This window comes from Ictidomys tridecemlineatus, chromosome 3 (assembly GCF_052094955.1).
Source record: "Ictidomys tridecemlineatus isolate mIctTri1 chromosome 3, mIctTri1.hap1, whole genome shotgun sequence".
Classification (NCBI taxonomy): Eukaryota; Metazoa; Chordata; class Mammalia; order Rodentia; family Sciuridae; genus Ictidomys; species Ictidomys tridecemlineatus.
The window spans coordinates 32,046,242-32,060,553 of NC_135479.1; the positions used below are offsets into that span (position 1 = coordinate 32,046,242).

The 14,312-nt window shown below is 39.6% G+C and overlaps 1 protein-coding gene across 2 annotated transcripts; it reads right to left on the reverse strand.

The window, feature by feature from the left end:
* Nucleotides 1–10,183: 10,183 nt before the first annotated feature.
* Nucleotides 10,184–13,989, reverse strand: Srsf1 (serine and arginine rich splicing factor 1). 2 transcript variants are annotated; one of them, XR_001229663.4, is made up of 5 exons: nucleotides 13,649–13,989; nucleotides 13,049–13,233; nucleotides 12,508–12,680; nucleotides 11,625–12,308; nucleotides 10,184–10,694 (listed from the first exon to the last, which is right to left on the reverse strand). XR_001229663.4 is itself a non-coding variant. In XM_005321594.5 (4 exons), the coding sequence occupies exons 1-4, from the start codon at nucleotides 13,840–13,842 to the stop codon at nucleotides 12,114–12,116; spliced, it is 747 nt and encodes a 248-aa protein (XP_005321651.1). In that variant the 5' UTR covers nucleotides 13,843–13,989; the 3' UTR covers nucleotides 10,184–12,113. The 2 variants fall into 2 exon arrangements, 1 of the variants encoding a protein (XP_005321651.1); XM_005321594.5 differs by having other exon boundaries at nucleotides 10,184–12,308.
* Nucleotides 13,990–14,312: the final 323 nt, after the last annotated feature.

Below are 14,312 nucleotides of genomic sequence, written 5' to 3' on the forward strand. Positions count from 1 at the left end.
TTCCTTTGAAGTACCTTTGGTCTCTTTAACAAGGCTTTACTCAAATAGCTTGCAGAAGTTAATTAGCTCTCTACCCCTAGGACCTGACCCTGCCCTCTACTTTTTTTTTGTTTGTTTTACTGACCTTACATGAGTCTCACACCCTCCTCAGCTTCCAGCTGTTTCCTCTATTTCTCCAGCTTCCTCTTTCTCCCCACCTCTCCTTTCACTTTCTCTCCCCTTTCATTCAGGAATGAATGCTCAGAGAACAGATGGCAAGTAGTCAACTCAAGCCAGTGAGAACAGTTCCTGTGCATCAGGTACAAAGCAAGTCCAGAAAACACTTTGAGGGTTGGAATAAATTCTAAGAAAGGCACAATACTCATTTCTCACATATGAAAGGATATTTCTGGACCAATTTGTTAAGCCAGATAAACAAGATGGAAAGAAAAAAAAATCCTTTATAGATATTTAAGAGTAGTTTGTATCAGAACTTGTCCATAGTCTCCTACATAATATATTTTAGTGAAACTGAAAAGCCTGAGAAAGTCCATTGTTTTTTTACCCAAGTTTATTTGGTGGTGATAATTGCACATCATCCACAAAAAACACATGGATAAGAATCCAAGTTAGTACTACAGCCTGCAATCTGGTGTGATTAGTCCTCTCACCAGAGAGGAACTAAAAATTCAAAGGTAAACTTGACTATTAATATGATAGCTTAAGAATTGGGATGTAGTTTCAACCGTAGAGCCTTTGCTTATTAGCATGCTGGAAGCTCTGGGTTCACTCCAGCACTGCGATTAAAAACAACAAACAAAAAAAACTCTGAAACTAGGTCTAAAGTTTCAGAATAGAAATTCATGTGAGGAAGCAGAGTGGGAAAGGAGCACCTTAAGTACAATATCTCAAATCAGTGGTTTATTCTTAGTTTTTTTGGTGGTGCTGGGAATTGAAGCCAGGGCCTTAGGCATGTGGTTTATTATAACTAGTCTGTCCTGGTGGCTAAAAGACCCTCCCTGATAAACCTTCAGTTTAAGAGATATCACACAGCTGGGTGCGGTGGCTCACGCCTCTAATCCCAGAAACTCAGGGGAGGCTGAGGTAGAAGGATTGCTAGTTCAAAGCCAGCTACAGAAATTTAGCAAGTCCCTGTCTCTAAATAAAAAAATAAGGGCTGAGGATGTGACTCAGCGGCTAAGCACACCTGGGTTCAATCCCCAGTACCACCCCCCCAAGATGAGATATCACAAAGATGGCACCTAAAAAGAAAGTTTAGCCACAGCCCCCAAACTCATGTCACAATGAGAATCTCAGCATAGAACAATGTATTGCAACACCCCCGCTTTTTTGTGTGTGGTGCTGGGGATTGAACCTAGGGCCTCAAGCTTGCAAGGCCAGCACTTAACCAACTGAGCTATGTCCCCATCCCCAAAATTCCTCTCTTCAGAAAAGTAGTTCATACACAGACTATCTCAGATTATAGAAATGTTGCTATTTCAATTTAAAAAAAATAGCACTTGTTAAGTAAAAGGAGTGGCCCAGTGGTTAAGAGCCCCTGGGTTTAATATCTTGGTACCAAAAGAACAAATAAGTCACCTACCTAGTAATGGTAACAATTCAATCTGGTTTTGCCTTTGTGGATCTATTTTAATAATACAAATTTAAGTGTAAACTCAGGCATTAAAACAAATGCTGTTTGTAGACACCCATTCTTTTGCATGCTAGTGTCTTTTGTAGGGATGCTATCTAGTTATTCAGCGTGTAGCCAATTCCTGGCCACTGTGTGACCTGTTCTAGTTCTCAGCTAAACCCAAACTGACTAGCAAAAGAGAGCAAGCGTTTATCTAAGAACTAGCTGTGTACTGCACATTGTAAAGCTAGGAAGCCAAGCTTTCTTTTTGTCTTGGGGATGGACTCTAGGGCATGGCCACTCTTCAAGAACTGCTCTGAAATAGCTCCAAGAGTAAGCACCCAGATCAAAGATAGTACCATGGGACACCCTGGTGGCATCAGGTAGATATTACAGGTGGCATTCACTTGAGGCAGACTTATTCTTGTCCTGAAGAACTTTTCGAATAGAAAAGGCAGACTGGCTTAAAAGTTCCAGTTTTTGGCCTGCCAGGGATTGACTCACGAGTATTCACTGAGAAACATCCCAGCCCTTTTTTGAGATTGGGCCTTACTAAATTGCTGAAGCTGGTTTTGAGCTAGCAATCCTCTTGCCTCCCGAATTGCTGGGATTAGGCATGCACTACTACACCTGGTGGGCCTGCTACTTTTAACATCTCTGAGGCTGTTTCCTCAAACTACAAAATAAGGTTAATATCAATTAAGGATTAAAATGAGTCAAAGTACTTTGCAAAACAGCCATTATTTCAATATCAAGTATTTGTACCATGACCTTGCATTTTTCCTCAAATGTTTTCATTAGAAAAGGTAACAAGGGCACCAACCCTTGAGTTGACTACTCTGGGAATAAGCCCAATGTGATTGGAAGGGCTCTCAGATTTTAGGTATGCAGACTCTTGCACTTCATTAATGTATTTCTTCACAAACATTTACTGAGGTTTGTGTACTGACATAGTGGGCACCTTGTGAGGAAGTTAAAAACTATAGCCCTCAAGTTCTGCTATAGGGCTGGGAGAAACAAGACATACACATGTAATAACTAAAGAGCAGTTTTAAGGGGATATAAGTACATGCATGTCACATACTGTATAAACAAAAGTGAAGCAAAAATAGAGTGCAATTAGTTCACAAATGTCTCAAGTCATTGGCTGATCAAGAGAGGGTGGAAGGGTCAAGTAGATCAAGAAGGGTGCTAAAGAATGGGGCTGCCTATGGGATCTGGGGCATATAGAATTAAATACACGTATGCTGGGCCTCCTGGCCTTGAGAAAAACCACTTAAGCTAGTTGTCCTTTATCAGCCTTAAAAAACAGGGTCAGGGTCCTGAAATAATATTGCCTATCTCCCCCCACCTCCCTCCAAATCTCTACCAACCCCAGTACTGGTGCTCAAACCCAGGGCCCCTCTACCATTGAGCTCTTTATTTTTTGGAACAGGTATCTGTAAATTGCTGAGGCTAACACCTCGAACTTGCAATTCTGCCTCAGCCTCCTAAGTATCTGAGATCACAGGTATGCGCCACCCATGCCAGGCTCACTCTAAATCTCAATGTAAGAATGAATCATTTAAAAGTTATTGATAAGAAAAAAGGAACTGAATTGATTCAATCCCAAAGGGAAATCTGCAGGGATTCTAAGGCAAAATCACTGAAGTCAGAAGTGACCTATGGCTTCCTCTTTAAGGATCAAGCTTAAGAATGACATCAAAAGGAGACCCAGGAGGAAGTAGCAACATAGGAAACAATGTCATTAATTCTCATGACATGCATATACTGAACTGTCAACATACATCAAGGTGTTTTTGTTTTTTGGTTTTTCAAGACCATTTGGGGGCAACATTTACTTTTCCAATTATACCTGGGCTTAGATAGCATATAAATTAATTTTAATATCTTGGCTTCACATCAAAGGAGGAATTATTTAACCCAATGTTAGGATTAAAATACTTTCTCCAAAAATCTTCTGTTAACCACTAGTTTTGTGAAATTCAGACTTCAATAACACTGTGTTAGGAGTACCATTATTAAACTATCAGCATTGCATTGGGTTCAATGGGAAATAATATTGCAAAATTAACACATACTGTCAGTGGTTATAACCTGTGAGGTGATGAAGTGAAAACTGACAAGAGTTAAAGAGCTTTAGCAGCTTGTGTTTTAGATTCTGGAATGAAATGTGATTTGAGCTGAACCTTTAAGGACAGTTAGGATTTGAAGAGGCAGGTTGCTAAGGGAGGGAAGTGGGGGCTGAAAATATAACCAGACCACAGAAGCAAAACCAGATAGGATCAGTACATTATTTACCACTGAAGATGTTATTTAAGAATAGTGATAAATTGGAAAGGCAGAATATAAATTCATCATTGATTCATAATAGGGGAGTGATAATGTTTATGAAAGTCAAGACTGCAAGACAGTATGAAGATTCAAATCAGATACTAGCTTCAGTACTAAAAAACTTCAGTGACAAATTTGGGTATGCAGACAAGGATGCTAGTGGAGAGGCAAACTCAAACAGCAAATTCTGAAAAACCATCTGGCAAGCAAACAAAACCTCCAGTTTTACCTGTCATAACTGCATTGGTAGTATTGACTGTCACCTCATTATAGTTTACTACCTGATTTTAGAGGGCAAAAGAACCACTTTTGGTTTTCTTTGTTGAAGTATATTTGGTGTACTACTAATCAGCACCTTACATTTCTATTCTTAAGATGTGAATGTCACTTTCAGTATTTTTTGTAACTTAAATTTCTAGGCATGCCACTGCTATGAAGAATGTAAGATATTCAGCCTAAGGCTTCTCAAGTCCATTTAATGGATGTAGGTTTCCTTTTGACAAATGCCATAGTCTATTCCTATTATTAAAACCTGTTTAGCCCTTCTCTTTTATGCAGTGAATTTTGGATTATTAGTGGCTTCAAAGCACCTTTCAGAAATTAGTAAAGATCACCAGAGCTAACATTTTTCAGATTGATACTCAAATCCAATTTGCAACATACCTACTAATCAAGTTCTTTCTGTAGCCTCCCTTGCTAGCCTCATAGGCAGGAAAATTCCTACTGTATAATTGTCAATTCCATCCTTTCTCTTATAGGAAAATAATTTACTTGCCTAACTTCAGACATATTCTTCAAAACAGGCAATTCTAACACTAAAATTTTTGCAGGAGAGTAAGGTCGACAGCAACAGTACTAGGGATTGAACCCAGGGCCACTCTACCACTGAGTGCCCGTTCTAGTGCTCCTGGCTCAGCTTTGTGAAATAACTGGGATTATAGGCATGTGTCTCTATGCCCAACTCTAATATTTAATGTTTTTTTGTGTGTGTGCTGCTGGGATCAAACTGCCCTCATACATGCTAGGCTCTATCACTGTACTGTAATATCCCCAGGCTCAACATTGTTTTAATGCTATCCCACATGCATCTTCTTAATGACTAAATCCCATTAGTGATTTTTAAAAAATCACTAATATATAGTATTCTTAGTGACAATACTTTATAAACAGAAGGCAAATCTGTTCTTTCCATTTCCAAAATATAAACTTAGGGGCAGGGGATAATGGGAATAACAAATGCCAAACTGTTTCATTCTCAATATTATTCCAATTCTTTTTGGCACTGTGTGTACTGATTTTTTAATCAAGGCGGAGGTAGTAAATAAGTAGTATTTTAAGATAAGCTATCATTAAAAGCCCCTAATAGAGCTGGGTGCAATGGTGCTTGACTATAATCCCAGCAGCACAGAAAGTGGAAGCAGGATTGGAAGTTCTTAGCCAGCGTCAGCAACTTAGCAAGATCCTGTCTCTAAATAAAAAAATTAAAAGGGATAGGGATGCAGCTCAGTGGCTAATCATCCTGGGTTCAATCCCCAGTATATACACAACCCCCCAAGGGGCAGGGGGATCACTCTTAAAGCCACTTCACACCACAAAAACTATAAACATCTCTGAAAGCATGTTCATTTTTCCTAGTCTGTGACCAGCGTCACACCTAGGTTTTTCTGCATGGCACCTACTCCTGTATCAAGTTCATGTTCCTCGATTTATACCTTACCTAAAGATAGACAGAAATACAAGCAAATGCAGGTCATCTTCTAATAAGTCCCAGAATCTAGGCATTCTTGTGATTTATACAAATTGAATTACCTACTATTCAAAACCTAAATGGATCCAGAAGCTGAAAAGGGAAAGGATATTGTAACATACAGGAAGGCAGAGGTGATCATAACAAAATTTACCCAAACCATCTTGATCCAGATGAAGGACTCCCTTCACCTTGCTGTATGAATTAGTAACAGGGATAATTTCCTGGCTTTTAGTTATAGCTCCCTCTAGTGGCTATGTGACTTTTGGACACCCAGGGGCACTTGATGGCTGAGCTATATCTACAACCCAGCTGCTTAGGGCTTCACTTAGTTGCTGAGATTGCCCTCAAAAACTTGCAAGCCTCCTGCCTTAGCCTCTGAGCCACTGGGATTACAGGCATGTGCCACCATGCCCGGCAATTTCTATCATTTATTCCAAAGGGGTGTGGAACAGGACATTGTAAAAAAAAAAAAAAATCTAGACACTTTAGTATCCCTTTTCAGTCTATGTGGTAGGATTTAGTATTCAACAGAGGTTCAATTTCCAACATCTCATCATGGTGATAGGGTCTAATCATAGCCAACAACTGATACTTGGGTGATGACAACTCAAATCAACCCAGTGTTTATCATCTCCTTTGTAAAAAGGTTCAATGCTCACCCCCCACACACACACAGTTGTAAAGGAGGCTATTTCTATCTCTGAAGTTGAAATTATTTCTCAGATGAAACCACCTGAGCTTGTGGATTCATCCATTTTGCTTATCTTAAACGTAACCTTATGGCAGGCACACTAAGTAACAACAGTGAGACCCTGTCTCAAAATACAGAACTGGGGATATAGCTCTGCTGTCAAGTGTTCCTGGGTTCAATTCCTGGCACCAAAAACAATAACAGTAATCTTATGTAAAGGTATTTGTTTCTCTCCCTAAAAAACCCAGTCTAACACCTGTTAAAATGTAAATTGGGGGCTGGGGATGTGGCTCAAGTGGTAACGCGCTACCCTGGCATGAATGCGGCCAGGGTTCGATCCTCAGCACCACATACAAAAACAAAGATGTTGTGTCTGCCGAAAACTAAAAAATAAATATTAAAAAATTCTCTCTTAAAAAAAATAAAATGTAAATTGGCCCAAAAGCTTGGGAGGCTGAGACAGGAGGATTGAGTTCAAAGCCAGCCTCAGCAACAGCAAGGCGCTAAGCAACTCAGCGAGAATCTTGTTTCCAAGTAAAATACAAAATAGGGATGGTGATGTGGCTCAGTGGGTGAGTGCCCTTGAATTCAACCACCTGTAATGCCCCCCCCCACAATTCTTTTCAGGCTGGGGGTGTAGCTCAGTGGTAGAGCACTTGCCTAGTATTTTCAAGGCCCTGGTTCCATTCTCCTAGCATCCCTGCCATAAGTAAATTGGGCTGTGGGTATAGCTTGCTGAGTGGTTATGCTGCTTGCCCACAGTATGTAACAAACATGTGGCTCTGGGTTCAATGCTCACCACCACCACCACTCCCACACACACACACACACACAGTTGTAAATGAGGCTATTTCTACCTCTGAAGTTAAAATTATTTCTGAAAAATCACTTCAACAAAAACTTCAATTTATTTTGTGTACTATTGAAATACTATGTGATCTTTCCCTTGATTACTACACACACAACTCAGGGTTATCAAGTAGAGCCTTCAAATCTAACATGCAGTAGTCCAAAGTTATCAATCACAGAAGTTCTGGTTTAAGTATACTGTAACTTCTTAGGTCTATGTTTAAAGCACGTTATTTTGCAAACCTTACTATTTATTCAACAATCCCAACAGATGCAATAGGCAGATTTTTCCTTACAATCTCTACTTCATGCCAATTTTAACCTTTCCCATAGGATCAGAATGATTAATGTCAATGCACCTTGTAAGTATTAAAATAGAAACAATTACCTCAAAACAACAGAGTATTATATTATACTGTGTACTTTGGATGGATGAATATTTAATAGTATAAAATTGTGAGCCTACTGTAGCAACAGAATAGAAATGTAGTCATACCTTTTCTTCTGTTATCTGCTTCAGCCTAAAATAACGAGAAACTGAAATCTCAATTAAGGAACCAAACAGGCTGATTTTCACTCACACCCCAAACTATACACCGGAGCATTAAACCTGTGTGTTTTAAGACAGTTCTCCAATCCCTTATCCAAACTTGAGAGCTGTCTGTTCTGAGTTCTAGCTGTCTGTACTTTTGTAAAAGGTATATTATATGTACTGTTACATAATGCCCTAGGCAAAGACTGGCGACTGCGTGATGATTAATCGAAGTACATGAATTATTTCTGCAGGAAAAAATGCTTAGTCACACTAAGTACAAAAGGCAGGCATCAATTCTTGTCAGCTTTTACATTCTACTAGATCAACAAAATTTTTATTCAGGTTAAGATTTCAAAATAGTGGATAAAAGATTGTGAATCTGTTTTCTGCCTTTGTATTCACAGTGATAAAAATAAGGTAAGCCAAAAAATGGTTACAACAGAACTTCAGTCTAATACTTTCTGACCTTTTAATACTATTTATGGTATACATACATATATATAACTTGTTTCATTTGTAATTACAAACTTAAGATACAAAGCAAAAAGTCACACATAAGAAATTCACCTTGACCACAGAAACCTGAAAATAGCACCAGCCCTAATGAAAACATTAGACAAAATTGAGAAAAGTTGAGGTTCTAGAATTAATCATATTGAACTCAAGCACTAAAATGGGTTGATTTATGAACATTTGAAATTTATTTAAAGTATAAAACTTAGGGAAAACATTTTAAGTGAGGGAAATATTCACATTCCAAACACCAAGTTAAAAAATATTAGCTTTCAAAATATAATTCAGATCCCAAACAATTAGGAATCAGAAAATTGGTCTTACCTTTTGTTTCCAGTAGGATGTGGGCTGAACAGCAAGGTAGGTTATTCAATCTGATGTTATGAATAGTAATTGCTTCTTAAAGTGCTTTCTTGGTTAGAAAATAAACTATAGATTCCTTACAATATTATAAGGGGACACAGAAGGGAAAAATTCAAGGTAGCCTTTGTAGTTCCAAGAGGGTGTGACTTTCTTCTAATTGCCAATATTGGTAGAGGGTCATTTCCTAGGACTGACTAAAGATAACATTTCTAGTTTCTGTCTGGTCACTGAACTACATAGCCTGTGCTCCTCTACCTTTCAAAGTATGCATTAAGTCCTCTCAAATCTTTATTCTTAAGCCTATTTAACAAAGATCACCTTTCTATCTCATTTCAATCTTGGGTTGAACTACTAAAAATTTTAGTACAGCCTCTCATTTAACTTAATAGACAACCTTGAGGAAAGGCCATTTCCATTTTGGTCCTATTTCCAAACATTCGGTGAACATAAACGAAACCAGGTTTGTACAAGTGTAGAAGTCTTATCTATTAATAGTATTCTGCACATGAGACTTAAAACTTCAAAAAGCATGGCATGTATAATTTTTCAGAGTGTTAAAATAGAAAATCTAAAATTTTGGCTCATATTTTGAATTCCTACATTACTACTCAATGTAATGAATCTACAAGGAATATTTTTCAAGTAAAATTCTTATTTTGAACCTACTCCTTTCAATCAGATAATTACATGTGACCTTATACAAATCTCTTTTGCCCATTTCTTCCACTACAAAGATTATGCCTGGCTTTCTGTTTTAAATTGTATCACCTGAATAGTCCTTTTTAATTCATCTTGCAACTATGATTAGCACCCAAGGGAAAAGTTAAAAGATCTAGCCATTTCTTTTGGATTGAGAAAAGAGTGGTTTCTTGGTAACTATGAGGAAATCACAAGACCAATAATTTTAAGTAAAACTTCCCTTCCTATACCCAAGAAAGCTGAAACTTTAACATCAAGGGGCTCTTTAGTAAAAGTATTTAAAAAGCCCAAAACTTAGAGAATTCTAAAGTTTGGAGACAGAACAAACTATGGTCAAGAAAGGTTTACAGGTGAAGATTCACTCAAATTAGCAGATAAATCCTTTAGTGCACTGTTCACATCTCAAAAAGGAAAGTCATTTTGTTGAGTTCTAATACAACTGTGTTAAAGTTAACATGTACTACTCATTAATTTTAAGATAAGTCTCATTGAGAATCTCAAAGGCTATCTCCAAGCTGATATTTATCAACCAACCAATTTTACACAAACCTGTGTTGTCTAAATGGTCACCAAAATAAGCAGTATCTAAGTTTTAAACCATTTTAGCAAAGTATGCAAAACATCTTTTTAGAGACTAGATCATAGCCTTAATACATAAATTTCTCCCTTATTGTCCCCTTAAGACTGTTACATAAATTAAGATAGCCAATACTATTGAGATAGCCTCAAGAACTTTTAATTTACTAACATAAACACAAGAGTCAGAATCTTATTAATTTAAGAATTAACTGATAAGAGTTAAAATCTTACATGAAGAGGAAAAAGGACAACCATGCATAGTTTTTTAAAAAATGTTTATTTTTTTTCAAAGAAAAACGGCAATAGCCAATTGGAACCTACTTATTCTTCAACTCCAATTTTGTTTTCTTTAAATTTAGAAGTGACTTACTGATTTACTATTTTAAACAAACCCCCCCTTTCCCCTTTCAATGTTTACCATCTACTCGTGCTGAATCCTTCCAAGGAGATTGCTCCAGCGTATATCTCCAGGTCCTCGCTTTGCTCCTTTTACCAAAAAATGCAAAACACAATTCCATCGTGCATCTTAAGGGCTCCAATCGTCAAAAATAGGAAAAAAAAAAACCTTTGGAATAGCCAATTAAGTTGAATAAAAAATCCACACGAATGCGGTTTGGTTGGGGCAGGAATCCACTCCTATGTTCCTGGTAATCTGATCCCGCTCCATGAATCCTTGTAATTCATCCTCCCTATCCTATCCACATTATGATTTGAATCCAATGATCCAGCTCCAAGGATTGGGATCCAGTGAGCCCTCTCCAATCCAAACCTTTATAACCAGCAAAACCAAAAAAGAGGAGGCAAAATGTTAGATACTGTAATCAAAAAAGGTTTCTGGGGAATGATGAGTTATGTCTGTCATCATTTTAACAGATGTACATCAATAACTATCAAATTCCCCAAAACAAGTTTCTGAATGGTGTTCAGATAAATTTTAGAAACTTAATCATCATAGAGACTAATTGGAAGAAGCATTTTATATTTACAGTTCAACTGATAATGCCAACACTTGTTACTGTACAGCGTATTACAGGTTTTGTGGTTGCAAAAAGTTATGTAGTTGAAAAGTTTACTGATATTGTTACCCACCTAAACTAAACTAAATCTAACGCTCCCATCTGCAATTTAATTTGTAAATTAAAGTGTCTTAAACATGAGTCAATTATGAATATTAGTTTAAAGGGGAAGGTGAGACTTAAAAGTACTCCCAACTAGATTATCTACACCAATACATTGGAATTCTATATTTTGCTTTCATTTTGTCTTAAAAAAAATGAAATAGCAACGCTCTTATCAGTCACACAGAGGACATGCAGATTTAGCAGTATTGATATTATACTCTATCTTGTTGGAATTAAAGACACCCTGTACCCACATGTACACCAACAGCAGGTCACACATTAACAGTTGTAACTAAGCACTGTGACAAATTAGCCAGTTCTTCCCACATTAGTCCCTATTAAAACAAAAAAGGGGGGGAAGGGAGCAAAATAAATTGTTACAAAATGGGCGATGTAATTTTGCCACAATTGCCAAGGTTTAAAGAGCAAAGCAATTGTAGCTAAAGATACCTGCATCAGATGTTTGCAAGTTTTGAGATATATATATATATATATAAAAAATCATTTTTAACCCTTGCCTTTTAGTATAAGGTCAATACTGCCAATTTCATCTGTGACAATAGCACTTGGAGTCATACCATTGCCTCCATTATTGATCTGATCCTCCTCAATCCTCCTTTTGACAATCCTAAAATGATTGAAATGTGCTCCACAATCCTTAATCCAAAGCATTCTTAATCCATCTCTTCAGATATGTCTACAGAAAGACACATGAAAAGCAAGATAAACATAAGAACTTCCCCAGGTGAGATAACCACAAACACCCCCCCACATCCCAGTTCACACAAACCAGAGCAGAATAGACATTTACACAATATCACAGTCTGAAGAGCATGGAGAGTTAACTAAATTTAAACAATCCTGTCTATGACATCACTTAAAATACAATTTATCAAAGACATGAGGGGAATGTAGATGTTAGGAGCAAGGGGATATTACACAAGAATGCAATTCAACACTTTAGCCCATTCTGAACAAAACAGTTTGAATTAAAAAATGAAAAGATTGTACTGAGTAAAGGAAAACTGTATACAACATGGGTGCTACAAAAAGTGTCACCAATCATCTTATGTACGAGAGCGAGATCTGCTATGACGGGGAGAATAGCGTGGTGATCCTCTGCTTCTCCTTGGGGAGTAACTGCGACTCCTGCTGTTGCTTCTGCTACGGCTTCTGCTACGACTACGGCTTCGAGATCGAGATCTTCCATAACTTGGACTTCTGGGCCCATCAACTTTAACCCGGATGTAGGCAGTTTCTCCCTATTGGATAGACAGAACTTTCCATTGAAAGATCTAAGCTTTCACCTATCTTCAGGCATGCTGATTGAATACAAAGTAACTAAAACCAGATATCTGGTAATTTAGGTGGACGCCTTTGCCTGAATCCTTACCTTCAAATTCCACTGTTAAGACCACTGTATCCAATCTGGCCAAATAAAAGAATAAGTGTATAACCTACCTCATGAGATCTAAACTTAGTGTTATCCAGTTTTCGAACTGCATAGGTCATATCTTCTTTCCGTACAAACTCCACGACACCAGTGCCATCTCGGTAAACATCAGCATAACATACATCACCTGCCTCACGCATGTGATCCTTTAAATCCTGCCAGCTTCCACTTGGAGGCAGTCCTGAAAAAACGATTTTTCCCTTAAAACCAATTACCCTAAGTTTTACGTTAAAACTTATAACACATATTAGAACAAAGATTACTTAAAAATGCTTAATGATTGTACTTAAGTGATTCCAGGTAAAGAGCTGGTAAGATTCTGAGATCCAGAGTCCAAATTTATTTGTAAAGGATCTTCATATTCTAGAACCGCAACCTAATTTGGGCAAATCACCACCACAGTAATCTTTATTTACTAAATTCACCCAAAAACCGAAATAATTTTAAGGCCCAGAATGAACAACGAGCAACTGTTAAACCGGCCATGCAAAGAAAATATCTTAAGTGATTCCTGTCCCTTCCCAACCCACAAGAGTGACATAAGCTCACCAGAGACAACCACTCTGTTTTCAGAACGCCTAGATGGGGGGCCATAGCGGCCTCGGGGAGCTCCGCCACCTCCACCCCCGCCGCCGCCTCGGCCTGTACCACGGCCGCTTCGAGGAAACTCCACCCGCAGACGGTATCCATCGTAATCATAGCCGTCGCGACCATATACCGCGTCTTCCGCATCCCTGCATGATCACAGAAGGCAAAAAGGATGAGAAAAGAGACCCGCGGAAAAAAACTCACTCTGTGGGGAATGAGAGGACCCCGGCACATGCGCACCCACCGTGGCAGAGCCCACATGCGCTGCATAATAGGACCGGCCCCTCCCCCACCCAGAAACACGCTAGGCGCCCGACCACTACACAGTCCTCGGCGCCTCAGTTTCCCGTTCCGGGCCTGCGCGTGAGCTCTGGGGGCGTCCGAGGCACCCAGCCACCAGGGACACCACACCGACTCGGCTCCGTGCTCGACTTCTGCAGGGGCGATATCGTGTCGCCCCAGCCTAAAAGCCCCTCCTTCCCCATTATGTTAAGGCCTCGGAGCCTTTCCCCAACTACTCCGACCTATTTCCTCAAGGCTGCAAGCCCCACGCTGCCTCACCGCGGGTCCTCGAACTCAACGAAGGCGAAGGGCGGTCCTCCACGGCGATTCTTGAGATCGATGTCGCGGATAGCGCCGTATTTGTAAAACACGTCCTCAATGTCCTTGGTCCGGATGTCTGGAGGTAAGTTACCCACGTAGATGCGGCAGTCGTTGTTCCCTGCAGGACCACGAATCACACCACCTCCCGACATGGCGGCGACGAAAAGCGCGGACTCGAGAACAGGCCTTCCCACCAAGCCTAGCGCACGGCAGAACGAGCCCGCAGCGGCACCACGTCTCCCGCGGCCCCTCCAAAATGGCGCCTTTATCAGCTCGGCGCACGGATATGGGGGGAGGGAGGAAGAGAAGCGGGAGGAAGCAGCTATTCGACCTCAATACGCACGCGCAAGAGCGTAACGGGTATCGGCGATACGCTCACGCACGCGCAACGTCACCCTCCGCACGAAGGGGAAAAAGTCCCCCGCGTTCCCGGCTTGCGGAGCGATTGGTTATTGGACTGAGCAGCCGTTTGTTGAAAATTATATACAGAAGCCTCGTGAAAGGTGTAATTAATCCCCGCCGGATCTTCAAGCAAGCCAGTTTCCCCAGGAGTGGTCCTCTTTGAAAGCCAATCTGCTCTCGGAAAGGCCTAGGTGAAACCTAGCCTGTAATCTCGTCCCAC